The following is a 26,675-nucleotide window of genomic DNA, read 5'->3' as shown; positions in this document are numbered from 1 at the left end:
TTCATCCCGCCATCAACCACCGGTCACCGGCCATCCGTCGTTGAGTGTCGGGAGGCGGAGATGGCGAGGGCGAGGGCGATGGAGACGGAGATAGGTGGATGCCAAGGACCAACGTGGTATTGATATGACGGAAAGGGAGAGTAGAAGAGCAGAAGAAAGAAGGAGACATGGAGAGATATCTATACACCAACCTCCATTCTCTACGGTTGAGTTTCTTCTTTTCATGTACAAGCTAACGAGCTAGAAAAAGACCGTACGTTCTGCGTGAGAGGGTCAACAATCGTGCGTCTGAGACGTCTAGACCTACGGAATACAAAATCTTCAGAATTGAGAGAAAGAAGATCAGCAAAAACGACAACTACCTGAGCAAGAAGCTCATCTATTGTACACACCATTATTTACCTGCCCAAAGGCAGGTGACACAACAAGGTGCTTAACAGCAACACAGATCCCTCTGTACAGGTGGACGGTCATCCCTGGAAAAAGGCCATCTACTCTTTCTCCTGAAATTCTTCCGCCATCGGTTTCGGATCATTCGTCTCGTACCAGAGACCATTGAAAGCACTAATCAACCATTTACTCAACTTATCATACACAACATGGTTCGCGTTGTGGAAATAGATACTATGGTCACTGTCCGGGAAGAAGTGGACGTCATAGTTTTCTATCCCGGCGAGGTCAAACTTGTCCAGCAGCGTCAGCGTATTCTGCATGTGCACATTGTCATCCGCGACGCCGTGCATGATTAGGAACCTGACGTTCTGGCTGATGGCCGTGACGTTGCTGATTGCCGTGCGGTCGTACCCGTCAGGATTGTCCTGTGGCATCCGCATATACCGCTCCGTATAGATGCTGTCGTAGAAGCGCCAATCCGTCACCGGGGCGACCGACATGCCGTACTTGAACGTCTCGCCGGCGTCGGTCTCGAGAACTTTCAGCGTCATGAAGCCGCCGTACGACCAGCCCCAGATGGCCATGCGGGAGGCGTCGACATAGTCCTTTGCGGCCCACATCTTCGCTGCGGCGATCTGGTCGTGTGCTTCGTACTTGCCTAGTTCGTTGCGGACGATGGTGCGCGCTTTGCGGCCGATGAAGCCCGTCCCCCGACCGTCCAGCGTCACCACGATATATCCCAAAGAGCTGGCCACGTAGGACTGGAAATCGACATGGAAGCGGCGGTTGACCATTTGAGAACCAGGGCCTCCGTAGAGGTAGAAAAGAACCGGATATTTCTTGCTAGAGTCAAAGTGCGGAGGACGACGCTCGACGAGTGACAACGTGTAATCATCAATGCTAACGTTTTGGAAAATCTGATGCGGAAGTTCGTGTTCCGAGGCCATTTTGGCAAGAGCTTTGTTGTCTTCGAGTTTTTGTTCAATATTTTCGGTGTTCGCAGGCGTCGAGATGACTTTTTGGTAAGGAATACTGGGTCCCTGGTATGTTAGCAGGACGTATCCAGCGCCCGAGGAGAACGAGGATGCCCAATACGCTGTTTCGTTGGAGGGGACAAGAGATGTCATGTCTGTTCCGTCAAGCTTGACACTATACACGTGTCGTTCTGAGGGCGCTTCTTTAGCGGCGACGAAATACACTAGGTTGTTCTTGAGGTCGACCCCGGCAGGTCCACCATCGACTTCCCAATCGCCCTGAGTGAGCATAATTGGGCTCGAACTGTTCAGAGGGCTGAAGTATGCGAGATGGGTGCCATAGTCAGAGATGACGACATCAACGTAGCCGTCCTCTGGTCGTCCGTTTGCTAGATCGGCCGGAACGTACTTCGTGAACTGCGTAGGTTCGAACCAACCTCCGTCGACGTCTTTGAGATCGACAGTCCTAACTGTCTGGCCGGTTCTGCTGGTGACGTCGGCCAACACAACCCTGACACGATCACTGATACGATTTGACTCCGACACCAGTACCTTTCCATTATCAGCCCAGACAATGTTGAAGATGATTCGGTCATCATCAGGGAAGCCTCCTTCTATGTCGATGGTAAAGATCTGTTGTTTTGCAACGTCATAGAAGAGCATGTCCACAACAGGGTTTGGCGCGCCAGCTTTGGGGTACTTGATTTCTTTGACTTCCGGATAGTTCTCCAGTCCTTCTATCGGCCTTTTGCCACTGGGTCTCGACAAAAAATACTGGACGGGATACTCTGGAACCATTGTCTCGTTTGTACGCAAAAACGCCACGTACTGACCGTCACGCGCCCACCATGTCGCCGTATTGGTGCCAAAGACTTCTTCCTCATAAGCCCAATCTGGGATGCCGTAGAAGTACTCGGGGCCTCCGTCGTCTGTGATTTGCGTTACCTTTGCCGATGACAACGCTCTCAGGTAGAGGTTGTTGTCCCTGGTGAACACAACCGAGTCACTGTTGGGAGACCACTGAGTGAGTTGGATTTTAGTGTCTGGGTATGCCGGGTCCAAAGGCTGGACAGCTTGCGTTTCGACATCGAGAATGAAATACACTCCCAAGAACGAATGTCGGTAGACCTTTTCTCTCTTCGACATGAGGAGAACATGCTTGTGATCGGGGCTCACCCAGAAATTGTCCGTCCACATTTGCTCGCCATTAACGTTGAACCAGCCACTTTCCACCAACGTTTTGTCCTTGGCAGCATTTGACGATGCCGAAGTTTGGCTTCTGATGTCCTCCACGACGACAAAAGGCTTGTCTGGCTGGTTCGCTTCGAGCAACAAGCCATCCTCACCATCAGGACCTGCCGTCCATTCTATGCGGGCATATCTTGGCTGCCACTGGCCGGACAGAACTTGATCAAGAGATACTTTCTTTCCCGAGCTCTTGGTAGGAGTTTCGTGGTCGTAGGCCATAGTTGAAGCATGCTTATACCGGGCTGTCGACAGAAATATGAACAAGGCAAATGCCCAGCCAACAATCGCAATGATAGAGACCACCCATATTGCCTTCCTCAGACCCTTCGACATCCGGTTCCCGTCCGTATAGTTTTTGTCCGTGAATTTGGGCAGCTCGGGATCACTATCATTGTCGCGGTATTTTACAGGCTCTTCGGCCTCCTTAGTCGCGTAAACCGAATTCAGGTTCTCGAGGACTAGAGATGTAGTCGACACTGTCGTGACGCTCTCTTCGGATGATCTCGACCGATCACCATCTTCCCTTCTAGATGTGCCTTCCCACTCGTGACCTTCCTTAATCAATCTCTCCCCCTCTTCAACCAATCCCATTGCACTCCTCGTCATTGTGGCCGATATCTGCCAAGGTCCCAGATTTGACGCGAGAGATGTGGACCTGGAGTGACAATCGCTGTCGCTATCGCAGCATATTGATGAACGTTCGGAAACCGGCAAGGGAGTGCCGTCGATATCTTTGCGTACAACTGCCGAGAGTCTTTTGCGAGGAGACAGCAATGGGGGTTCTTTGGCGTGGATGCCGGTGATTATCTTGAGTGTCTGTGTGGCATTCGGTGTCGACACCAAGTGCTCAAGAGACTGCGGAGGCGGAGTGGAAGCTGCGCTTGAAGGATGCATCGCTCCACCGTAGACTCACGGCCGCGTCCCGAAACAATTTGGTATTGGGACCACGAACAGTCGCTGCGTGTTTTCTGCTAATTTTGAAACTATCTATGAAGTTAATGAGCATTGGGCTTCTAGACGTTGGGGTTACTCGCACGTTCTTAGGCATGCCGTTCGCAGACGTCGTCCTTTCTGGTGTTCTTCCCATGCAGCCTCGTCAATCGCCGAAAACGGACTAGTGCGAGAACGCGAGCATATGCCTTGAGGCTCTACATTCTCCTTGGACTTGGTACATCCCACCGAAGCTCAATCCCTTCAAGTTCTGATGAAATGGTGCTTGCCGTGTTCTGCATACAGCATGCTTGTGAGCGAGGGTGGCCATATCGGGTCCCCCCAGGTATCCATTCATCACATTGATTTGCTCTGTTCTCAGTTGACCGTTGTGTACGAAACAATCTATTCTCATAGTTCACATGAATGTTGGGCGCCATCAACGTCTTGGTCGCCGTCGTTGACTTGTACTGCTGACCCAGGTTTTGATTCGCTGCTGTCTCATGGTACCATTAGTACATGCAACCACATCCTCCCGGTGCTGCTTGTGCACAAGCTCAGCGGGGAGTGTATAGAAATTAACCGCGTACATATTGGAGACGGAGGAAGGGAAGCAAGCTACTGGCTCGACGATGAGTAAGTAGTTGCGAGTAGCTCTTTCAACGACCACGTACTCGTACTAGGCGGTTGGGGAAGGGCCGGATTAGAGGCGTTTCGGCGCAAGGTCGATCACAATGATGATCACATTCTCCATTAATTAGCGCTAAGAGGTTGGTTGACAACCGACAATGCTCACCGGATTCTACGGAGCTCCTTTGTTGGCGACCAGGGGCTGACAATATTGATACGAGTTCTCGGTACGTTGTCTACTTCGAAACAACAGGGAAAACATTGCTGACTCAATGTATAAAAAAGTAACATGATACAGCAGCAGTAGCTTCTCTCTTCCTCCAAACCATTATCCGGCCCCACCATCACCAAATCTTTCTACCTTTCTTCCTCCTGGAAAATAGTATGATGTCTGTCTTCCTCTGTGTGATATTATTGCGTGGACTACGCGAAGGACCACCAGACACCCTGGTGTGGTCAGCAGTCTATCACTTTCTACGCTCTTCTCAACATCAGGCCCTGTTCAACACTCGCTACATTAGCACGTCGACTCTGATTCACCGGCTTCAGCGGAAACACGAATGTGGCAATCATCTACAATCAAGCATTCGTCTCACCTGACACATCAGACACTTCGTCTGTACTGTAAGCTAGCATGCTAGTCACGAACATCCCCCTTCGGACTTTTGACGCCCTAAGAGGCCCCTTCCGCTTGCTAGCCTTGCGCATCATCCATTTGCCGAATGTTTTCATCGACCAATGCATCGTGCAGTTCTTTGCAAATTACCAACCCATGTACGCTGACCCAAGAGCTTGCAAAACTGGAAGTCGAAGCTCCCATACTGGGTTAGGCATTCTGTACTCTGCAGCGGAATGAGCATGATTCGCCAGCAGCTGTGAGAAGGACGTGGTCCTTCTTAGATGCCGCGCCGTGTCGACACCAATACGCCAGACATCTTCTCTCGTACCTCCGGGTATGGCGGCTAGCCTCTCTCAAGTCAGAGGACTCCACCTGGCTCTTCTTCCGGATGCACTGAGCCAGAGACGGCGTCGAATGGAGTCCATGGTCATGATACTGGCTTTGGTGAGCTTACCTAGGTGAGATTAGTCATTTCCTTTCTGATGACTTGGTGCTTGTACTCCTGTGAAGATTCGAGCTTCATCTGCATGTTGGTGGAATGTCTTATGACGCAGTATGGTTTCCTGCTTCTCTTCCGACACGTCCGTCGTCCACTGCCTCCGCTGGCATGTACGAGAGGAAAGGTAAATGATCCTATAAAGAACGTCAAGTCCCCGCCTTATTCTCGGCCTCGAAAACTCGTCAAGCGACATCCGATTCGATTTCCTAGTTGGTCCCTGTCCAGGCTAGACAGAATAAATTACTTAACCTTCATTTGCCTCGACCCTCGTTGAGCGAGCACAATCAGACACAATGGGTAACCACGCACTTGACATCAACGGCTTCGTCGTGAACGGCAAGACCGTCGACATCCACATCACCACCAGAGGATCTGACTGGGTCTTCACCGTGACCTCCATCATGGGTACTCTCTTCCTCTGCATCCTTGGCGCCGGCTTCTTGAAATCTGTGAAGAACCGGTTCTTCTTCTACACTCTCGCCGCACCAGCCTTCGTCGCTTTTGTTGTCAACTTCTCCATTGCTTCCAACCTTGGCTGGACTCCTATTGACGTCGAATGGCACCGCTCCGACGATGATGTTGCTGGCAACAACCGCCAAATCTGGTATGTCCGCTACATTGAATGGTAAGTGGCACTATTTTCTTTCCTTCCTCTCACTTTCTCTCCGGCAGAACATGGCCTAACATCCCTTTCAAGGTTCTTGGTATGGCCAATCATCAGCGTCGCCATCCTGCTCACCTCGATGGTCCCGACTCTTTACATCCTGTGGACAGTCTTCCTTACTGCTTCCATGGCAATCCTCGCCACTGTCGGTGCTCTGGTCAGGACCGACTACAAGTGGGCCTTCTACACGTTCTGGGTCTTTGACTGGCTTTTGGTAGGCTACAACTTGATCTGGCTGCCACGCAAGTACGCCAGCAGCCTTGGTCTGGACATCGCCCGTATCCACAACATCTCCTCTGGATTCATCTGGGCTGTCTGGGGTTTGTACCCCATCTGCTGGGGTGTGTCTGAGGGAGGCAACGTCATCCCACCCGACTCTGAGCTCATCTACTATGGTATCCTCGACTGCCTTCTCCTTCCAGTTCTCTTCAGCTACTTCCTGTGGGCGCACTGGAACATTGATCCCGCACGTCTAGGGCTTGCCATGAGATCCTATGAGGACCCTCTTCCGGGCACCCTATCGCAGCACGAAAAGCAGCGCATCTCTGCTCCCGCCGAGGGTGTTACCAATGGCACCGCTCCTGCTGAGCCTGCTCCGGCTGCCGCCGTCTAAACATGGCACCGAGCTACTTCTGGCCCATGCGACAGGATGCCCACACCTGCTGGGACAGCACCACAAGGACTGCATCGGATCAGACATTATAAACCCTCATCTGATCAGAGTTTTATTGATTGTTTTATTGACTTGCGTTTGATGGAAACAATAATAATTAATGTGAGGTGGAACCGTCAGAGCCGTGCGCTCTGATCCGCGCGGCCAACATGACGAGAATGAAAGGGAGGCAGGAGAAAGGCAAGAGGAAGGTGGAAAGTTTTCTTTGACTCAACATGATTTGAGATACCCACTCGCTATTAGATCGGTACACAGTATGTACGATATGTAGGCCTTAATTGTAAGCATATCAATAATATTATTAGCAAAAGAAATAAGTCCAATTCCTATGTGAAGTAGTGTTACAAGAAATTTGACTGTGGTAGTTGTGAGATCGGAATCGATAGATACCATTAGGGAACCGATTACCTAGGTAATTAATGAGCTTGCTTCCATCATTGTCTCCTTTGTCCTGTGCATCATAATCGTGGGTATCTCGAGAATAGGAAACAGGGGTATCATCGCGAATAGAACCCAGGAAAACCCTTTAGCAAAAGCAAGAAGGAGCCGGCACCCTCCGCGGCCTTCTCTCCTCGCTGGGGTATCAAACTTTGGACTTACGCCCGACTTCAAGTACACTCTCGGGCTCTCAGGTTCTCCGTCATCATGCACGTCTTCCGTCCCTTGATCGGTCGTCTTCGTCGGTGCCCATCCACGCCCAACTCCGGCCCAAGAGCTCTTCAACGAGTAACCTACTATGCAGCCGGGACCACACCCTCAGCAGCCGGCTCTTCACGTTCGGGCTTCTTCTCTTCTTTCGCCGACCCCTTTCCCCCCAGGTGAGGCCAATGAAACTTCTCCTTCTTGGTGGCACCTTCTTCTGTTTCTGTGGCTTCGGTCTTCCTTTCCGCACTGCTCGAGCGCCTGTGGAGGATCTTGTCGACTAGTGATTGTCTGCGCTTGGGCTCGTCGGTGTGCGGCGTGGCTTCCACCGCGGGAGCCGCAGCCGGGACCTCAGTCGCAGTGGGCTGTGGTGCCTGGTCCTCGGTTGGAGGTGCCTCTGCTGACGCCTAGGTGCGCGTGTGAGTCGATCTTGAAATAGCAGTTTATTTTCGTCGTGGAACATCCGTGTCAACGTACCTTCTTCGGATGGATCAGTTTGTCGAGTTTGTCGAGGACAGGCATTATCGTGTGGACTTTGGACGTTGTGTTGACTTTTGGCAAGTAGTGATAGCTTACACTTTTCCTTTTTGATTGTGGATGTGTTGTTTTTGGATTTTGGACACAAGACTAAAAACCTACCTTCTGGGTCTAGGGCTGGGAACCATTTTATCTGTGAAGCACGCCCCCTTTCGAGAACGAGAGAGAATGGTCTCGTCTGCCCATGGAATATCGTGGGTGATCATGTGATGAGGCATTTGCAGCACATAACGATTACTCGTAGGAATACGAGGACAATGAAGCCATCGACGATCGAGCGGGTGAAGGCTTGGAAATTCTCTCGTGATGGGTTTGGATAATCCCTGCGGGAAGAAGAGGAAGAGGATGTCCTTGTGACCGCCTTCGGCCGGGGCTCGTACATACTTAGTTCTCATCTGAACGTCCTGGCGGGGTTTGCATATGAAGGTTTCCGCATCGACACTCTGGGCACTCTTGGACCCTGCTGAGTCTCTCTGTCTCTCCTCAAGACCGGCCAGAGACTTGAGCAAGGCGAGTGGCGTCGCAAGCTTCCTTGAGGTTCCCTAGCGAGAGGATTGACGCTCCTGAGGGACGAACGAAACGACGGACCCTCTCAAGGATACTGACCGGATGTCGTGATCTTGCAATTAGTACGAGGATCGTGAGATGAGAGAGGTGAGAACTGGCTCATTCAGTATCGAAAAACCTTGTGATCCCCCCGTCTCTTCCGGTTAGTTCCAATTGGATCCGTGCGGAGTGGATGACGGTGAGTCTGGGATCTTCCGCTTGTTGGCGTCTCTTGCATCTGAGGGCCTCTCGGTCAGGACTAGAACTGTATCGTCGCGCGTTGATCTCCAACATTTCTGGTGTGAGCTGCAAGAGTCCTGTACTGTACGTGCGATGCGCCGATGAGGGGTTGACCGCCTTCTGCAAAGTTCTCTCAGACTCCGCCTACGAGTTCACGGGACTGACATCCGTCCGAGTACAGCACACGACTACTTCCAGGTTCTGTTGATCAGAGGAAGGGAGAGAGTTGGCACCAAAAGGCGCCTCCGTGTCCTCCATCAGACAATTTGTTCCGTTACCGCGCTCTTCGAACCCCTGAGACTCCCAGCGCACCATGAATGGTCTCCTCACTCGAGTCCCGATACGGGGCTCAGGGCGGTGCTTGAAGAAACTGCTTCAAGGAGCGCATCGGCGATCTTATCATCCCGAACCCCGTTCGTTCCAAAATAGTCCTCACCACACTCATCGTTTCGTATACCGGTGGACGATTCAGGCCGTTGGAACACCTTTGGCCGTTGCGTATCTCTGCGAAAGGGTGGCCGATAGGACCGATGGCGGGAGCGGCTTCAAGCTCGACTTTCCTAACGTTGAGACCGTGTTGTTGACGGAGCCGATCCGGATGAAGACGCAGGTCTGGGGCCAACTCTAAACATATGCCAGGATGAAGCTCTGAGGCTATATTCGTGTATATATGTGGGTTGTGATGTAAGGACGGACAGTGGTACGCTTCGCATGCAATCGGGGACAGGGACGATATCGTCTTGGAAAATTCTTCACGCCGACTATATGGCCTTCTCTCGGGCTCAGAGCTACGGTATCCCAGGTTCATGCCTCGTCTTTCTACAGACTACTCACCATCCCGCAAACCTCCTATCCACTAGCACCCTAGGCCCCCCATATTTCATATCATCGAGTAGACTTGTTGCATCCGTTGACTGTTCCTCCAAGAAAGGCACGCGTGGATTGCCACTATAAGACTTGCCGCGTCGAAAGTGCGACCCTTTCGGCTCAGGAGGGTTGCAGGTTGGGCTGCTCCTTGGAAACCAGCTGCTTAGTGGATTGGACTGGGAGACGAGGCTGCGAGGCTACTTAGTGACTGCGGCTAGCGTGAGTGCTCCACGGAGCTGGAGAATCTCTTCTCCGAGGGTTCAGCTCCGCATTTGACGGTGTTGCATGTACTCCGTACGAGTAATTAATTCACTTCTCCAACAACTGCTCAAACAATTTCATCACGCCACTTCTTTCCCGCTACTTGTTTTCTGGTCTACAGGTGATCGGTCTAGCCAGCACGTACAATAACTCGGTGCTCACCTTCAGCATTGCTCAGACTTGGAGGTTCTCCGTGCTCCGCCTTCGAGGATGAAATCCTCCAGCCTGACCCGGGGCGTCTTTCGGGCAATCATTGCCAATCGACCTTATGTCGTTCGAGACTGCCGGCGCCGTATTGCGTCAAGACCGAGACCTCGTGTTCTACCACCGACCATTCGACTATCTCAGAAGCGTAACTTCTTTGGTTTGACCTTCAGCGGCGGGCAGAAGACCTTGGTGGGTGCAAAGAATACCGAGGCCAATATCGAAGCTGCCCTGCTCCGCCTGGTCGATCTTGTCAAAGCGAGGAGGTCACAATCGAGACTGCCATCCGACGAGGAGGTCGCAGATGCTTTCAAGTTTTTCTTTGACTCCAGAGTTGCAGCGCCCGGACGACTGACGAGGAACGAGATCTTTTTGGTCACAGAAGCATTCAAGCATTTACAAGAGCGAGGACACATCTTATCTGGAGAGGAAAAGGCAGCGCTGTCAGAAGAAGACTTGGACAATGTGTTGCTGGTATTGGCGTCGTCCACGGGCCGAGATAGGTACCGAAGTGACGCCCGCATCCTGGCAACTCTTGTCTTCGAGGCTCTGCAGTCGAGATCCGGTGTCGTCGATGACATAGAGCTGGCGCCAGAGGCTGGGCATCAGGCCGTGAAGCCCTCCCTGCTGGTGACCTACATCACTGTGCTCGCCAAAACTGGTTCTGCTCAAGATGCCCTGGAGCTCTTGCGACGGTCTGAACAAAGTACCGAGAGAGCAAGCCTTTCCATGTGGACAGCCATTCTTACCGGATTGGCGAATGAAGGCCGGACACAAGAATTCTGGAAGGTCGTTCAGGAAATGCAAGACACGGCTGGTCCGCTGGATGCAGGCGCCCAGCAGTCGTTGGTGAGCTACCTGGCACAACGGGGCGAGTTCCATACACTCCAGAGAGTATTTGAGTTACCGCTGGAAGAGGGACAGGTGCCGACCACTGAGAGTCTGGTCAAAGCGGTAGACTGTGCTATACAAAATGGAGATTTGAAATGGGGATCTCGATTTGTCAAGGAGCTTGAAAATCGGACCGATTCTGGCGAGATGGCGGGAACATTAATCCTCTGGTATGCCTTGCGAGACCAAGATCCAACTCATATCCGACAGAAGCTTGAGCAGATGGCACAATCGGGAGTTACTGATGCAATCACCATGAAGACTCTCAACCGATTGATTGAACATGCCTACTTGCAACACCAAGCAGAGAATGCTGAGCGATATGTTCAATTGGCGGAAGATTTTGGGCTGAAACCGGACGCAAAAACACATTCGGTTCAGCTGCACTACCATCTTCACCAGGGAGATCGCGCCGCGGCTTATTCGACGTACGAGCTCCTTTTGCGGGATGATGTTCCTGCGGATCGATGTGACTCTCGCGTTCTCAACGAATATATAACCTCACTGGCATTTTCGGCAAACCCGGAATATACTCATCTCATGCAAATTGTCGACCACATTCTCGATACCGATGCTGAGTTGGAGCCCGAGGCCGTTGCCGGACTCTGCCATGTTTTCTTGCAGAAGGATGAGCTCGAAGAGGCGACGGGAATTCTGCGTCACCGAATCGACTCGTACCCGATGGACGACCGAGCGCGTATTGCCGCAGTCTTTCGTCAGTTTATTGCAGACCCGACCATCACAGCTCAACGAGCATTCAACGCTTACGAACTTTTCCGACATGCCTTTCCAGAGGCAGAGGTTGAGGACCGTATCCCGTTGATGCAATCGTTCTTTGATCGTGGTCGCTCGGATCTGGCGTGTTTGGTGTTTGGTCACATGCGACAACGGGAGGAGCCAGCTGCGAGACCCACGCCTGAAGCATATGCAAAATGTTTCGAAGGCATAGCCAAGTGCAAAGATATTGACGGACTCCAAATGGTGTACAACATGCTCAAGCTTGACTTGATGGTCGAGCAAACGACGCGCATTCACAATGGCATGATGGCAGCGTACACGGCGTGCCAACAGCCATTTTCGGCCATCATCGACCACTTCTGGAAGATCATGGAGTCCCGAGAAGGCCCGACCCTGAGTTCGTTCGCTCTCGCCCTCCAGGCTTGCGAGAAGTGGATCCCCCAAGGGGCGCACGAAGCCAGACACATCATGGCGCTGATGCAGAGTTTCAACCTTGTCATCACCAAGGAGATTTACGATTGCTACGTGGGCGCTTTGGCGGGCCAGTCCGAGTTCGAGAATGTGGTGGAGCTGATTGAAAAGATGGAGGAAGACATCGGCGAACCACCGGACGTTCTCACCATCGGGACCTTTTACAATGCCATACCCTGGCAATATAGGAAGGACGAGGTCGAAAAGTGGGCCAAGCAGGCGTACCCTGACTTGTGGGAGGAATTGGAATCGTACGGAGACGAGATCGACGAGGAGTGGGAAATTCGCTATTTCAAAATCGACCGAAACATCGACATGGATGACGGCTTGTTGTTTGCCGAGGGAGAGTATCATCCTGTCATTGCACAGGCGAGACAGACCACGCTGGAGGCACCGAGGAAGTAGCAGAGCAGCCTCGCCGTACACGAGGAAACTTTAGGCAGGCATAATGAAATATACATAAATGTCATGACGAAAGGACCTGACGATCTCGATATTGACTTTCGACTTTTTTTAGATTTGTCGTGTTGTTTACAAAATGATTCTATATCTTGAGAGAACTAGGCCAGGTAAAGTAAACTCATATACTCATCCGTCTCGTTCTCGGTCTGGTTCTCCGTCTCGCTTTTCCAGGTCTATACTCGTGCCGTGAAGCGGTCTTTTCATTCATAGCCGCAGTCTTGAATACATGACGACTTTTCTCATCATTGAAACAATTGTAACCTTCGTCGTCGTCGTCGTCGTCGTCGTCGTCGTCGTCTTCATGATCAGACGGCTCCCCGTCGTAGAACCCGGCCGGCATGGGTCCCTGGGTACTATAGCCTTCCTGTTCCTGGAGAATGTCGACGTGCCTGACGGAGCTACTAGCGGGGTCGATTTCGTTCCTGAAGGTGAGGTCCTGGGGTTCGCGCCAGCCGTACTTGACCTTGACGCCGGGGAACATGGCGGCGATCTCCTCGCCGGACAGCAGGCACCCTTTGGCGCCGAGGCCCTCGACGACGGGCCGGAGCAGGCGGGCGGCGCTGAGGGCGCTCTGGTCGCGGATGATGGCGGTGTTGGACCAGACGATGACGCACACGGAGGCGACGAGCTGCAGCACGGGCACGAGGACCAGGATGGTGCCGGCCCACGGCCACTCGACCGTCACGGCCTGCGCGAGCACCGGGTACCAGCCGGTCACGTTCTGCTGGGGGCCATTGTAGTCCATGGCGGCGACGGCCTCGATGGCGTACTCCATGACGCGCTGCTCGACCCAGTACGCCGTCATGGGGTGCGCGGGGCTCCACCACGACGACTGCGTGTACCGCGACATCTCGTACGCGAGTTGGTTGTCGTCGTCGGCCGGGTCCGAGTAGTCGATGCCCGACATGGACCAGCCGATGGCGCCGGCGATGATGCGCGCCTGCTCGTCGCGGATCTGGAACGTCAGTTCCGTCTGCTCCGTGCCGGCGTGCAGGTACTCTTGCACCCCCTGCACCGGCGTCAGGGTGCTGTTGCACGTGTAGAACGACGGCCGGGGGATGTGCGGCGCGCTGGCGTTCTGGAGTGCCATGACCTGGCTGCAGCGCGGGCCGCACGTCGCATTGAGAACGCCGATGTAGGTCACCGCACCCGGTTCGCCCGGTTGGAGGTCGAGGAACTTGAGAGCGCCACGCTCGTCGACGTAGCTGATTGTCTCGGTGCCCGTGTCGTTGCTGTAGCCCGCCTCAAGGTCCGACACGTCGACGAGTTCGAGAGCCGTGCAGGTTGCTTCTATGGTGATGGTGCGGTGCGAGATGAGCGTTATCGCCGCGTTCGTTGGGTTTTCGTCTTGGAACGCATATGTCATGCTCGTCCAGTTCACCCCGTTGCCGTAGATGGTCGGTGTACTTGGTGACCCGAATTCCCAAGGGCCGGTCTGTCCGGGCACTGGTCCGTCGACGAAAATGTAGTCCTGGCCTTGGATGCCGTAGGTGTTGGCGGAGCCCATCTGCGCCGCAATGTTTGGGTTGTCGGCACTCCAGATGTCGTTGATCTGGGTCAAATTGGCAACGCTCAGCTTGCCAAACTTAAGACCTGGGTGTGTCGAGGTGCCGAGGTTGTAGGTCACTCCCAGTAGTGCGATGAGGACTTGTAGACACATGTTGATTCCGAGCCACACGGCGCAAAGGCATTGCGTGCGGTTGAGCCTGAAGAATAGTCGTCCTGGTGTACGGGCCGTGCGGAACAGACTGATGACTTTTCGCAGGCTGTCACAGGACATGATGAGGTCGAATTCTTCGAGCGAGCGATACTTGGACGCTAGCAGCCGCCAGCGGAACATGAGCGCGAATTCACGGAGCGTGCTAGCCAAGTTGTTGCCGGTAAACAGGGACAAGAGGACTATAAGCGCGTTGAACAGCTTGACCTGGCCTACTGACATCTTGAGTAGGTTGCCAAATACCCCGAGACACGTTGCAAGAAGGCCGCACATGATCGCGGTGGTGGCCCATCGATACATGGCCTTAACGAAAAGGCGCCAACGCTGACGACTGGGGTTGAATTCTCGAACAGTTGGAGATGCGACTTCTTCGGACAAAGCTCTTGAAACCGAATGCCGCCATGGCTGCCTGTAACGCGTAGCTATCCTCGGGAGAGCTCGTTGGGACTTAGTAGTAGGAGAATTGGGAGAATCGGTCGAGTAGATCGTGTCGCTCCAAGTCAGGGGAGACGGAGAGTCTGACGCAGCCGTTGGTGGTTCATATTGCCCACCAGAAGCCGCAGAGTGCAAGCCGAACTTCTCCATCATTGTGGTGGACTGTGGCGTGCCGCAGTATCATTATCACTTTCACCTTTGGTCATCGAGATATCATTTTGAAGGTGTTGTTATTGTCGACAATGAATGATATGTTTTGATCGAGGCAATAAAAAGGCAAGGTCGGGGAGGGTGGGGAGAAGGAAAGGGATCGTAAAGGAGCCGCACATGGCCCAGAATCCGATAAGTCTTCCTCAAAACTCTGTCCTCGTGGTGGGCGAGTCATTTTGATCCAATAACTCGGCTGCTTCCGGGTGTAGAGCGCAGTGCACGTTCCAGTCTCAGGATTTTCGATCAATCGTGGCGGAGAGTTTTTGACATCTCGATGCTGACGCAGCAGTCTGGAACACTCAGCTTCGCCTGCGCGAAAAAAGTTTGAGCTAATCGCCCAGAGAATGGCACCGTTACTCTGGTTTCAGATGTCGACGCTGAAAATCTAAGTTTAGCATGCCACGATGTCTGGAGTGGCGTCTTTTTGGTTGGTCATGATCCTTGATCCTCCCAACCTTGATCCTGGGGGTGATGTTGATTATGTCAGCCCCACGTGACTCCCCGACGTCCCTTATCATCCTTCCTTGAGCACCACCCCTGCTGTCCTCCTTTCCTGCCAGAATGTGTGCGCTCTTCGGGCATTAGGTGTGATACAGACGTGTCGGTATCAGGCCGCCCGAGCAAACGGAAAGCTCAAGTTCTAACATCATGATGTCGATACCGCATTTCGGCGTCGGTCAACGAGTCCCCCGGGGAACAGGAGACTGAGGCCACCACGGTCATCCCTGCCGCTGGCCGATAGTAATGCTCTTCTTGAATTTACAGTAAATCGATTACCGAGATAACCGGAATGAGAGGCCTGACGGCCATGGATCAAAATCCGAGCGAAGGGCCGTAATGGGAGAAGAGCCAGCAACATCAAGCAGCTGCTTCATCAGATCACGAGGACGACTGGTGGCCTGGGACTTCCAGATCAGTGCGATGTTCCGACTCGGTAAGACTCTTTGAACCAAGGACATAACAACGCCTCACTACCGAAGTTGATGTTCCATCCTACAGGTCAAGATGCCAGACTCTTCGTATCAAAGGATCTTGTCCGCAGGAGAAAATCAGCTGATATGGCTCACTGACACCGCACAAGATATCGCTGTGAATATTCATGCTGACAAAGCCAGGTTTCTCATCATGAGCCCCGGTTTCCGCTGGAGACCGCTCTGAAGTGAATTCAAATGAGGAGGCTGGATCTCTCTGCGGGAAGTTTTTCGATCAATTCACTGCCCATGTAGAGGCACAAGTGAGATTTAATATACAAATGAGGACTCGCTATATCGCTACAATATGCAACGCTACGGCAATGCTATGTCTAGGAATCGAGTTGGAAGGGCCTTGAGGTCCCTGCCTTTACTCTTGGGTATATCAATACTCTTCTACCAAAACCGCGGTGCTTGGAGCAAGGAGGCAGTCAATCAGCACATCTTTTCATATCCCCATCACCTCACCTTCCCTTCGTTTACACTGTCAATGGGTGGCTGGGCCAAGGTCTGGCTTCATCAATGGCAGAATTTTCATCTATTCAAACGGCAGAACTTTTCAATGGAGTGAATGATGTCTCCTTGCCTACTTCAACTTCTCATTTCGAAAACTTCCTCCTCTTTTCTCCCTCTCTCTCACCCAGTCTACTTACCCTGAGCCACATACTCTTTCCTCCACTCTACACTGAGAGCACCCATCTATCTTGTGGCAGTACGTTTGAAGATGGATACTACGTTCGGAAGGAAACGTCGTCGTGATGACGACGATGGTTTCAGCTTCTCTGCTGTCAACGAAATTCCCAAGAAAACACCAAAGCGTGCTCCTCCAGCACAAAACATGCTCTTCTTTCAATCTCCTACTCCCAATGTGCCGAACACCCCATTCGGCGATGTCTATCAGCCTGCGGCGAAACGCGTGCGATCGAGCAAGACTCGACAAGAAACTACTGGCTATGTTACTTTCGACAGCCCTCATAGCGAGATCGTCTTCTCGGAAGTTGACAGCATCATGGCAGGCTTCGGAGAGTACTTGAAGCTACGGGCCAACGGTGGTGGGGCGAAGAAGAATCAAGGTGTGGCTGCCAACCGTGAAGGCATGGACAGTGAAATGGGACCGTTGGCTCTATCTACGCACTTCATCGACCCTGCAAACTACCGGAAAAACCAATGGATTGGCCGCAGCATGAACCACCCTGAACCAGCACCATCTTTACTTCGTCAGCAGACTGGCTTTGACTATCCAGTCCCAAAAGTCACTGGCATATTGGCTTCGATCGAGGAAGCTGAGGAGTTGCATAGACGGCAGCAACAACCAGGCAACATGACAACGATAACCACTCAGCCCAAAATCATGCTGTCTCCAGGAACGCAGCCTCGTGACCCTGTTCCTCGTCCTGTTCAACTACCGGAAAAGTCCTATCAGAATGTTCCTGTTCTCAACCAGTTCCAACCTCGTCAAACTTCTTCTGTCCAACGCCCCTCCCCTGGCTTCCAACGTCAGAATTATGCTCCACAGCCGACACGAGCCGAAGTGTACCCTCTTGTTCAGAAGCAGATGCGGGTGCCTGGTCAAGCTACGCCTGTCCAACATCCTTCATCTGGCCTTCAACACAATACCCCCGTTCCACTACCAACACGAGCTGAGATATACACTCTTGTCCAGAAGCAGATGCAGGTGCCCGGTCAAGCTACATCTATCCAACATCCTTCACCTGGCCTTCAACACAACACACCTGTTCCACAACCGACACGAGCTGAAATCTACGCTCTTGTCCAGAAGCATATACAAGTTCCTGATCAAACTGCTTCTGTCCAGCGTCCTTCACCCGGCCTTCAACACAATACCCCCGTTCCGCAACCGACACCAGTCTATCAGTACAGTCCTTCGGTCCGAAACCAGATGCAGGAGCCTGGTCAAGCTGCGTCTATCCAGCATCCTTCACCTGGCCTTCAACACAATACCACTGTTCCACGACTAACGCCAGTCTATCAATACAGTCCAATTGTCCAGAACCAGGTGCAAGTGCCTACTCCAACTGCTTCTGCGTCTGTTCAACATCCTCTATCAGGCCTTCAACCCTCTACCCCTGTTCCGGAGCCGACAACAGTCTATCAATACCCTGATCCGGTTCAGAACCAGAACCAGATACAAGTTCCTGAGCAACCTTCTTCTGCGTCTGTTCAACATCCTTCACCTGGCCTTAATGCCTCTACCCCTATTCTGCAACCAACACCAGTCTATCAACACACTACTTCAGTCCAGGACCAGATCCAGATCCAAATGCCTGATCAAACTGCTTCTGTGTCTGTTCAACATCCTTCACCTAGTGTTCAACCCCCTACCCCTGTTCCGGAACCGACATCAGTCTATCAATACACTACTCCGGTCCAGGACCAACCTGATCAAAATGCTTCTGCGTCTGTCCAGGATGAGGACCCTTCTTCTTCACATGGTCTTGAACAACAACACAATCCGGACGTCGAACCCGCCACCGAGACCGAAGCTGCACTCCTTGCTCTCGGTGTCGACGTTTCGGACTTTGCCCAACTTCCTCCTCCGGAGCCTGAGGCGGCTGCGTTCGTCGAGAATGAGGCTGGCTTGCCGAGTGACGCATTGCCCGAATTCAATTTCGACGAATTTGACATGTTCAACAAGAATCACGCAGTCACTAGTCTGAGCGACGCATTGCCCGAGCTCAACTTTGACGAATTTGACATGTTCAACGAGAATCAGCCATACAATCCGAGCGATTGGGGCTTCTAAAGAACAAGACTGGACTCGTCTGGGGTGGTCTGGTCGACTCGTACGTACTGCTGCTGACGCCGCCGCCGACGTGGTGCCGGTTTAATTTTGAACGACATGAGTTGAATCTGCATATTGCATACTGCAATGGGTCCAAGATTGGTTGGAGGGCTTGCTGCGTATACTATTGCGGTATTACCGAGTTGATGGGCAGCGTATTCACACACCGGATGAATCGATTGATCGTCGAATGAACAGCGTGCAACGTATACCGACTGGATGGCTCTGCATTTCTATACTGGATGGGGATCATGGGATCGATTGGAGAAAAGTATAGAAAAATGGTGTGCCTCATACCCGTGGCCTCAGGTCTGGAATTGTTTTTGTGAATTGCGTTTGGTTCGATCACATTGGTTCTTTCATTTCTTCATTCGAATGTGCGCGAACAACAGAATGGTTAGTTGGTCTCGCACAACAAATTCTTCCGAGTACATTGTCAAAGGAAGACAAACAAACAAGCAATCTATCAAAAAAAGGTACAAAAAAAATTAGGAAACCAAACAGTAAATACCAGATACAAAAAAAATATCAAGGACTAGTGGAATTTCAACGATGAACAATCGAGTCGAAACACGCATGACAGTACAATTCCCGAAATAACAATGACAACTTAGAACAACAACGGCAAACGTCTTGTGCTGACTCGACTCGATTATGAGTCGACAGTCGACCATCGTTCGAACCGGCCACCTACGTACTCTTACGGTCTCCCCCTCGGCCATCCATGCGGTCGCGGCCACTCTGGCTTCGAGGTCCACCACCCCATCACGGGCCCGGACTTCCGACTACCTACCTACCTACCCACCCACCCACCTACGTGGGCTCATTCCTCCTCGAGGTAGCTGTCGCCTGGCACCCACGGTCTCTTGAAAGAGAGAGCAAACGTGCCCCGTCAAGGCATCTTTTAAGGGCCGCCCGGGGTTGGGTATGCATGCATGCATACATGGCATTTCTTGAACTCGGGGCAGGATACAGGACGTGCGGACCAAGGTGTAGACCGTACCGAGAGCCCCAACTGCCGTAGAGTCGTCGAAACGGCCAAGTACAAGTGGGTCGTTGGGTCATTGTCTACGGTGGCGGATGCTCAAACACACCCTAGACATGCTCTCTCATTGTGTCGTATCAATCATGATGTATGTGAACCAAAGCCCTTTGAACTCGAATGCAAATGCCGACGTTATCGTCATGCTGTGTCATAAGACGGTGCCCACCCATAATTCCAGTCCCAGCTTCGGCTCCCTGATTCATCAGTTGCTGACCGCTGCCGGAATATTCGTTGTCGTAGCTCACTCAATACACGCACCAAGACAAGACACGAAACGACAAAAATGCCAGTCCAGTCTATGACCCGTATTGGCTCAAATCCAAACCCATGCCCTTTGCGACCTTCCTCTCCATCCACCTCCTTCTGAAGCCTTCTCGAGCAAGTTCCCTCGTCTTCCTCGACCATATATCTGGTGCGACGCGCCCCCGGACAAATCCTTCCTGCAAAGCCAGGATGGCATTTTCGATACCCCTTTCTTCACATGCGGCGTCGTACATCTGACGAGCCACGACGGTTGGAGGAACCAGCATGTCGTCGACGGCCGGGATGTCGTTCTGGCTTGCGCGTTGGCGGGCCGAAGAGATCACGCCGTCGGATTTGGAAAGCGAGGTCGACAGCAGCGAGAGATTGGCCGATATTGTCGAGTGTAGAGTTTGCAAGTTGGTGAGTTCAGCGGACAAAGTGGTCAGAGTCGACTGGAGTGCTGCATTTTGGGAACGCAGTGCGGGCAGGGCGCTTGTGGATTGAGCAATTTGAGAGTGGAGGGATTGAGTGACTGTGTGGGAGAGATGAGTAAGGAGGGCTTCCTTTTCCGGGTTGACGGGGATGGGAGGAGCAGGGATGGCGGTTTTAGCATGAGCTGTAGCGTTAGCCGCTGAGGGAAGGGAGATTTCGAAAGGAGAGTCGAGAAGGTCAGGAGGGGGCTCAGCTTTCGGTTGTGAGACAGGCGGCTGTGGGTGGGGTTGACCTTGGTACTGAGGATGAGGCTGTTGCGGTGGTGGGGTTTGGCCAGGGGGGTTCTGAGGGCCACCGGAATATCGAGGATGACCTTGTTGAAGTGGTTGTGAGTGGTATTGGGTTAGCTGCGACCGAGGATCATAGACTTGCCCTGGATAAGGATTTGATGATCCTGGCTGCTGAGCGTATTGCTGGCTTTCGCCCGGTCTGTAAGGTTGAGCTCCGTAAAGGGGTTGCTGCTGCTGCTGCTGCTGCTGCTGCTGTGGAAGCATCGATTGCCGTAGACTGCTAGTTCGCTGAGGCGAATAGTTTAGACCAGTTGGAGATCTAGGCACGTCGCCGTTTCCGTAGGGGTGCTGAGGTCTCTGACCGGGACTCAGTTGATGTGGAGGCAATGGTGGGGGCGCATCGTATCGGCTCTGTCGCTGGCTAGAGATACCTGGTGGTGATTGTCGTTCAAGATGGGCAGACGGCTTCGGCGGTGGCGGCGGGGGTCCTACTTGGTGTTGTTGTGGTGGTGGTGGACTAGACACGGGGACAGGTGAGGGATGCTGTGTGAGCTCTCTGGGTAGAGGTGGCACAGGAGGCGGCGTTGGTTGAGTTAGTCGTTGTTGTGGCTGACCTTTGGCGACAACAGGCGGTTCTTTCGCAAAGACATCGGCCAATATGGAAAGGAAGTCGACAAGGTTAGATCTCTGATGTGCGTTTTGTCAACATCCAACCATTGATTCTCGGTGTCGTGCCAATCCGACTTACTTCCCAGGCTTCTCGCCAATGTGCCAGATATGGATGATAGATTTTCCCATCCCCACCAACATATTGCCCAGGTCTTATTATCATGTCGTCCGTCGGCGTCACATAACACATGGGCGGTTCGTATGGATATGTATGAGGTACCCATAATGAGATGGGGAACCTGTAGACATTCCCTCGAAAGTTGACTGGTATCGTCCCTTTGAAATGGATTAGGAGCGCCGATACTCCGTTCTCAAAAGCTACAACACTGTGTCAACGAAAGGCCCTCCTCTGACTCTTCCGCCTTTGACTCACTGTAGACATCGGTTCGAGGTGCGAATCCATTGTTGCGGGATAGCACGTAGGCGAGGTCGGAGTAGGTTCGGTTGGGGTCTCGGTATTCCTTGCGCGGGTCAGTCCATACACATACACACACAATGGCGCAGGACGCTTTCTTACACGCTTCAAGACATCATAGAGCCAGCTCAGAGTCTTTTGCGGCACACCGGCCATTTGTCACGGTCTTGCTTGAGATGCTCGTTGGTCTCTAGGCGCAGTCGAACGTTGAGGGACGTTTCTAATTGGCCAAGAAACTACTCGCCCATCACCCCGGATTGGGACGTGGGTGACGCCGCCCTGAGGCCAACCCTGAGGAAGCCGGGGGACTATTCAATATTGTTTCGAGATGCACTTACAGTTGATCAGGCAGAGCGGCGGCATCGGTAGACTACTCTATCACAGATGACGGACAGTGGTTCCTTGGAAGTCTCAAAGATTGGATTGCTGGCTGGAATATGAATCACATTAAACTACCCTGATTGGACATGTACCAAATACGGTCTTTGAGCCAGGGGGCTGATTTAGCCAACATAGTCTGCAAATTTTATGAAATCCTCATCCTTTCTGAGCGCCATGAGGTCATCATCGTTCAAGCACATCGCAACAGCCATACCCCCATCTTTGTCTTTGGGCATGAGATAAAGCAAACTTGGAGCAGCACCCATCCTCGGCCGTCTCGCAACATGGCATTCCAAGCACCTCCCCGAACGACTTCTGACAGCACCCGACGTTTGCGTGACTGGAGAATATGACATCCCGATCGAGATCCAGTTTCGCACCATTCACTAGCTGATTCTTGTCGTCGACGCGATCGAGCATCGTCGCAAACGCACGTACGTGGCGTGTGATTTTCTCGTCGCTCTGAAGCAGCATGCGCAAGCGCGCCGCGACATCCCCAAGGGGTAGCTCGTACACGTCAACGTTCGAGCCGTAGACAACGTCGACCATATGGCCCAAGTAGAGGGAGGAAAGGCCAAGATACCTGCGCGCACTGATCGGGCGGGCAAAGGTCGACGTGGCGTGGGACCCCAGTCGGTTGGCACGAGCTCGTAGGATGGCCTGCCAGCACAGAGCACCCACGGCGTCGTCCGTGGTGATATATGGTACGAGAGTTTGGTGACTCGCAGCGGTCTTGAGGCGAGCCAAATTCGACGAGGTGATGGTGAAATATGCCCACACCGCGGTCGACGCGGGTTTGGGCTTCGTGGCCGCCTCTGAGCAGTTCGCTGGGTTGTTCTTCTCCTCCATCCTAAGGGGGCTGACCATGACGTCTTCGAGCTCGTTGCTGGGTTCATATTCGTCTCCAAGTAGTGGCACGATGTTCCCCCGTGGCTGGTTGCCCTGTTCGATCTCCTCGTCGGTGAAGCACTCCAGACGACAAGCTTTGGCGAAAAGTGAGATGATCATCCCCATGCCCGTCATGTCTGCGGTCATGTGGTTGCAGGAGAACGTGAGTAGGAGCCCACCATGGACAAGGTTGGCCTGTAGAATGAGGACTGGTGCGATTTGACTGAAGTCATTGGGATCTTCGGGCCACGAAGAGGCAATTGGCGGGAGGATGATAGCTGGGTCGAGGGAGGTGAATGGATATTTTGTAGTACTTAATTCTGATAAGCTGGGAAATGCAGGGTGGCTCTCTCTGATGTCGTTGACGTTTAGGCTTATTCTTTCGTCGAGAGGGATGATCTTTGGTCTGCCGCTGCAGCCTTGACGCCGCCCTTCCATAATGACTTGTCCTGCGAGGAAGGGAAAGGCCTTCGCGAGCCGCAGCAGGCCAACCGCCAACGTGCTTTCGATTTCATTCGAAGAATATGTTTCTGGAAGACGAAAGCATAAACATAGCACAATGTACCGTTTTAGCATAGGCAAGTTGCCCATGACATCTTGGAGGTGTGTGAAGTCGTGAAGAGTTCCGTTTGGAGCCATGACGATTTAGTCCAGCAGGAGTAGAATGCGAGGTTGCGATCAATGCTCCGTTTCCATACTGATATATAACAACCGACTCCAAACACGAGTAGCTGTGCACTCGTTGCTGTTCGTCCAGGCTCAACTCACTAAGCCAAAGAGAGCCAAGGGCCCTTCTTCCAGTTTCCTGATCGAGCCTTGTGAGAGGAACGAGTGGAGAATCCGGTAGTTGTGCAGCATTGTTCTCTAATCATTCCAAGGGTAAACCGAAATCTTATTATTTTTATTTACATAGAGAAGACTGAAACAAATATGCAAAGTAGCTTGTGGATCATATGAGATCTATTCCATGGGTATCATAATGCTAATCATACAACACAGCAAGTAACTTGTCTTTTTTTGAAGAGAATTCTAGCCACCATCATTCCGAATCACTTCTGAGCAGCTGCTTGCTTGTCGAGATCAAGCTCAACTCCACGTTGACGAGTCTTTCCCTCGTCGTGGATATCTGCATATTTTTCCTGCTGAGCACGATCACCTGTCAAGGCGGCAGCAGCACCGCCAACTGCACCTTGGACACGATCACTGATTCCCTTGCCAAGGTCACTGAGTTGACCCTTGGCTTCCTGCCCCTGGCCCTGGAGATTCTGCTCGCGGCCTTGCTGCTTGAGGTTTTCATTGCCGAGCAGGTTTCCCACGGTCTCCTTGGCGCTGCCTATTGTTTGATCCCATTGTCCTTGAGTACGGTCGCTGTTGTCTTTGGCCGGAGCGCCGGTTGAACTGATGGTGAAAGGTCCAGCCTTGGCCGCAGCATGGGAAAGGTCTGATTCGGCCTCTCCCTTGGCTTTGTAGTGGTCTGCGTTGGCTTGATCGCCAGCACTGCCAGTAACGGCGGCGATGCCTGAGTTGATGTATCCCGTGGCAGTGTCCACGACAGACTGGAGGGTAGAGGTGTTATCTTGGGACGACATGTTGAACGGTTGATTATTGTTTGGATGGACGTGTGAGATTCAGTTTGGGGTTATTGGTTCGAGATGTTTTTGTCTTGTTGACTGCCGGCAGGAACAACTGGTCCCTGCGAGAGGATTACGCCGTATTTATAGACGTCAATGTGAAATCTTGCTTAAGCTGCTATTGCCAGTGTGAATCGTGGTCTGAACGCAGGGGAATGCGAAAGGCGGGGCCAGTGAGGCGATGATGTCATGGCAGCCACAGCTTGGCGACCAAAGCGTGTGAGGCTGCACCGATTCAGTGGCTGAAATGCAGCCTAGTGGGCACTAAGGCGCATTTAGTGTCACCACTAGGCCTAATGCGGAGTACGCGCCCTCAGAACCTCGATCGACGCATCGAGCATCAAGCATCGACGTCATCTCCTCACGAAAACCTCCGGGAGAAAGAGATTTGGGGGTGATCTGAGACACACCATGGCACCATCCGAGTGCCACATGGTGAAATGCAACGCAATGCTTTCATGTGAAAGTCTCGGTTGCCTGCCAATCCGCCTTGAGCGAAGCTTCTCGTGGCCACGGTAGTGTGACAACTGGTATCATCGCAAGCAGACCCGGATGAGTCGTTCTCGTACTCGTATTCTCATCAACGATCTTCAAGCATTTTCTTGACCCGGGGATCATCAACCAGGATCACGATTCATACATCAGAATCTGATCTTCGGCCCAACAAACACCAACAAGAATGCAATCACCCACATACCAAAGATCATGGCATACAGTTTCATTCTTCCCAGCCAGCCCTCCTCTTCACTCATTCGTCTGAGGAATGCAAGATTCTTGCTGGCGGCCTCCATCGAGCTGACACTGACATCAAGCCCTTCCATTGCCCTCCCAAGGATGCTCTTGTCCTGCTGTAAAGCGAATTGCATAGCTTGTGCTTGCTGTTTCAGCTGGACGGCCATACTGACCATCGATGCAGAGATGTCCTCCTGCACTCGGGATGAGTTTAGTAATGATCTCTCTGTAGCTGATGCATTCGAAAAGCCTGTCGTTTGGGCCTCCGAAGCCTTCGCCGGATTTGTTTGGTCTCCCCCCCTCCTCCGTACTGTGGATGAGGAGAACAATTGGTTGTTTCCCATTTGTTGTTCCCCTTCTTCTGCCTCCTCTTCCACCTCTGTGACGGGTTTGCTTTCCCTCAGAATGTCGTCCTTTTCAGTCGGAGCTTCTCGTTGCTCGCGAGGCCGATCAAGCTGCTCAAGTACATCGAACAGGGTGTCGCCTTCTTCGTTATCCGCGACAGGAACTTTCCAAGCCTCTGTGCCCAACATCTCGATCTCGCGTCCAATCTCTTCAATCCGACTTCTCAATCTTTTGATAATGGCTCTCTTGTCTGCCAGATCCTTGATGGCCTCGTATTTGGCTCGTTGTACTCTGATCATCTGTGCCTTTCGTTCCAAGTGTAACAACAGAGTTCGCGCCCCTTCGACATTGCGCAGCCATTTCGTACGGTGATATGGTAAAGGAGACCACAATTCTGCTTGTACTTGTCTTTGTAAGGTCGATAATTCTGTTGATCCCTGAGAGGATGGCGACGGGGTCAGGAGTACAAGATGTTGGAAGCGTATCAGGGTTCTACGCAGATTGAGGTAGTCAACCTCATGTCGGAACGGTCGCGCGTGCTCGCTGTCGGCCGTGGTATCCTCTCGTCTGGCTCCTGCACCGAAGGTCAGGGCCACCGGGCGAAGGGCTGAAGTGAGGGACATATTGTATGGATATATTCGGTAGGTAGTTTTGCCAAGAACAGAGTAGTCGGCCTGGAAGTCTTCAACATCACAGTTGACGCATCCAGGAACATCTGCGGAACGACAACGAGCCAGCAATGGCCACAAGTGACCGAAGTCCAAACGAAAGGTAACATCACGTGATTGTGCTAACCTCTTTCTGAAGATTACATAAGCAAATATTCTTAGGTAAGCTAATTAATTGTACAAGTTCTCTTCTCTACCCCATTGTTACCCTCTTCTTTACATTTCTCATGCTTGAACAGTGGGAGTAAACCCGACCAAAGCTTTCATGGAGACAATACCATGTATATTTCAACATAAAGATCCTCCTCGAT

General features: G+C 52.4%; 10 protein-coding genes across 10 annotated transcripts; 3 read left to right on the top strand and 7 right to left on the bottom strand.

Annotated features, from left to right (window-relative positions):
* Positions 1-491: 491 nt before the first annotated feature.
* On the bottom strand, positions 492-3,221 carry PV08_07619 (uncharacterized protein; the record flags this gene model as incomplete). The annotated part of the gene is made up of 1 exon (XM_016381948.1): positions 492-3,221. The coding sequence occupies one exon, from the start codon at positions 3,219-3,221 to the stop codon at positions 492-494; it is 2,730 nt and encodes a 909-aa protein (XP_016235050.1).
* A 2,365-nt stretch (positions 3,222-5,586) lies between these two features.
* PV08_07618 (uncharacterized protein) lies at positions 5,587-6,570 on the top strand (the record flags this gene model as incomplete). The annotated part of the gene is made up of 2 exons (XM_016381947.1): positions 5,587-5,918; positions 5,991-6,570. The coding sequence occupies 2 exons, from the start codon at positions 5,587-5,589 to the stop codon at positions 6,568-6,570; spliced, it is 912 nt and encodes a 303-aa protein (XP_016235049.1).
* A 794-nt stretch (positions 6,571-7,364) lies between these two features.
* PV08_07617 (uncharacterized protein) lies at positions 7,365-7,794 on the bottom strand (the record flags this gene model as incomplete). The annotated part of the gene is made up of 2 exons (XM_016381946.1): positions 7,365-7,679; positions 7,750-7,794. 2 exons carry the CDS (start codon positions 7,792-7,794, stop codon positions 7,365-7,367), a joined length of 360 nt encoding a protein of 119 aa, XP_016235048.1.
* A 2,139-nt stretch (positions 7,795-9,933) lies between these two features.
* On the top strand, positions 9,934-12,432 carry PV08_07616 (uncharacterized protein; the record flags this gene model as incomplete). Its single annotated transcript, XM_016381945.1, has 1 exon — positions 9,934-12,432. One exon carries the CDS (start codon positions 9,934-9,936, stop codon positions 12,430-12,432), a length of 2,499 nt encoding a protein of 832 aa, XP_016235047.1.
* Positions 12,433-12,607: 175 nt separating this feature from the next.
* PV08_07615 (uncharacterized protein) lies at positions 12,608-14,794 on the bottom strand (the record flags this gene model as incomplete). The annotated part of the gene is made up of 1 exon (XM_016381944.1): positions 12,608-14,794. One exon carries the CDS (start codon positions 14,792-14,794, stop codon positions 12,608-12,610), a length of 2,187 nt encoding a protein of 728 aa, XP_016235046.1.
* Positions 14,795-16,546: 1,752 nt separating this feature from the next.
* On the top strand, positions 16,547-18,586 carry PV08_07614 (uncharacterized protein; the record flags this gene model as incomplete). The annotated part of the gene is made up of 1 exon (XM_016381943.1): positions 16,547-18,586. The coding sequence occupies one exon, from the start codon at positions 16,547-16,549 to the stop codon at positions 18,584-18,586; it is 2,040 nt and encodes a 679-aa protein (XP_016235045.1).
* A 1,380-nt stretch (positions 18,587-19,966) lies between these two features.
* Positions 19,967-21,875, bottom strand: PV08_07613 (uncharacterized protein; the record flags this gene model as incomplete). The annotated part of the gene is made up of 4 exons (XM_016381942.1): positions 19,967-21,322; positions 21,384-21,622; positions 21,678-21,765; positions 21,822-21,875. 4 exons carry the CDS (start codon positions 21,873-21,875, stop codon positions 19,967-19,969), a joined length of 1,737 nt encoding a protein of 578 aa, XP_016235044.1.
* A 347-nt stretch (positions 21,876-22,222) lies between these two features.
* Positions 22,223-23,627, bottom strand: PV08_07612 (uncharacterized protein; the record flags this gene model as incomplete). The annotated part of the gene is made up of 2 exons (XM_016381941.1): positions 22,223-22,440; positions 22,481-23,627. 2 exons carry the CDS (start codon positions 23,625-23,627, stop codon positions 22,223-22,225), a joined length of 1,365 nt encoding a protein of 454 aa, XP_016235043.1.
* Positions 23,628-24,037: 410 nt separating this feature from the next.
* PV08_07611 (uncharacterized protein) lies at positions 24,038-24,577 on the bottom strand (the record flags this gene model as incomplete). The annotated part of the gene is made up of 1 exon (XM_016381940.1): positions 24,038-24,577. One exon carries the CDS (start codon positions 24,575-24,577, stop codon positions 24,038-24,040), a length of 540 nt encoding a protein of 179 aa, XP_016235042.1.
* A 683-nt stretch (positions 24,578-25,260) lies between these two features.
* PV08_07610 (uncharacterized protein) lies at positions 25,261-26,319 on the bottom strand (the record flags this gene model as incomplete). The annotated part of the gene is made up of 1 exon (XM_016381939.1): positions 25,261-26,319. The coding sequence occupies one exon, from the start codon at positions 26,317-26,319 to the stop codon at positions 25,261-25,263; it is 1,059 nt and encodes a 352-aa protein (XP_016235041.1).
* Between the last annotated feature and the right edge of the window lie 356 nt (positions 26,320-26,675).

Source organism: Exophiala spinifera (genome assembly GCF_000836115.1).
Source record: "Exophiala spinifera strain CBS 89968 unplaced genomic scaffold supercont1.5, whole genome shotgun sequence".
Classification (NCBI taxonomy): domain Eukaryota; kingdom Fungi; phylum Ascomycota; class Eurotiomycetes; order Chaetothyriales; family Herpotrichiellaceae; genus Exophiala; species Exophiala spinifera.
This window is presented reverse-complemented; position numbering and strand designations above follow the sequence as displayed.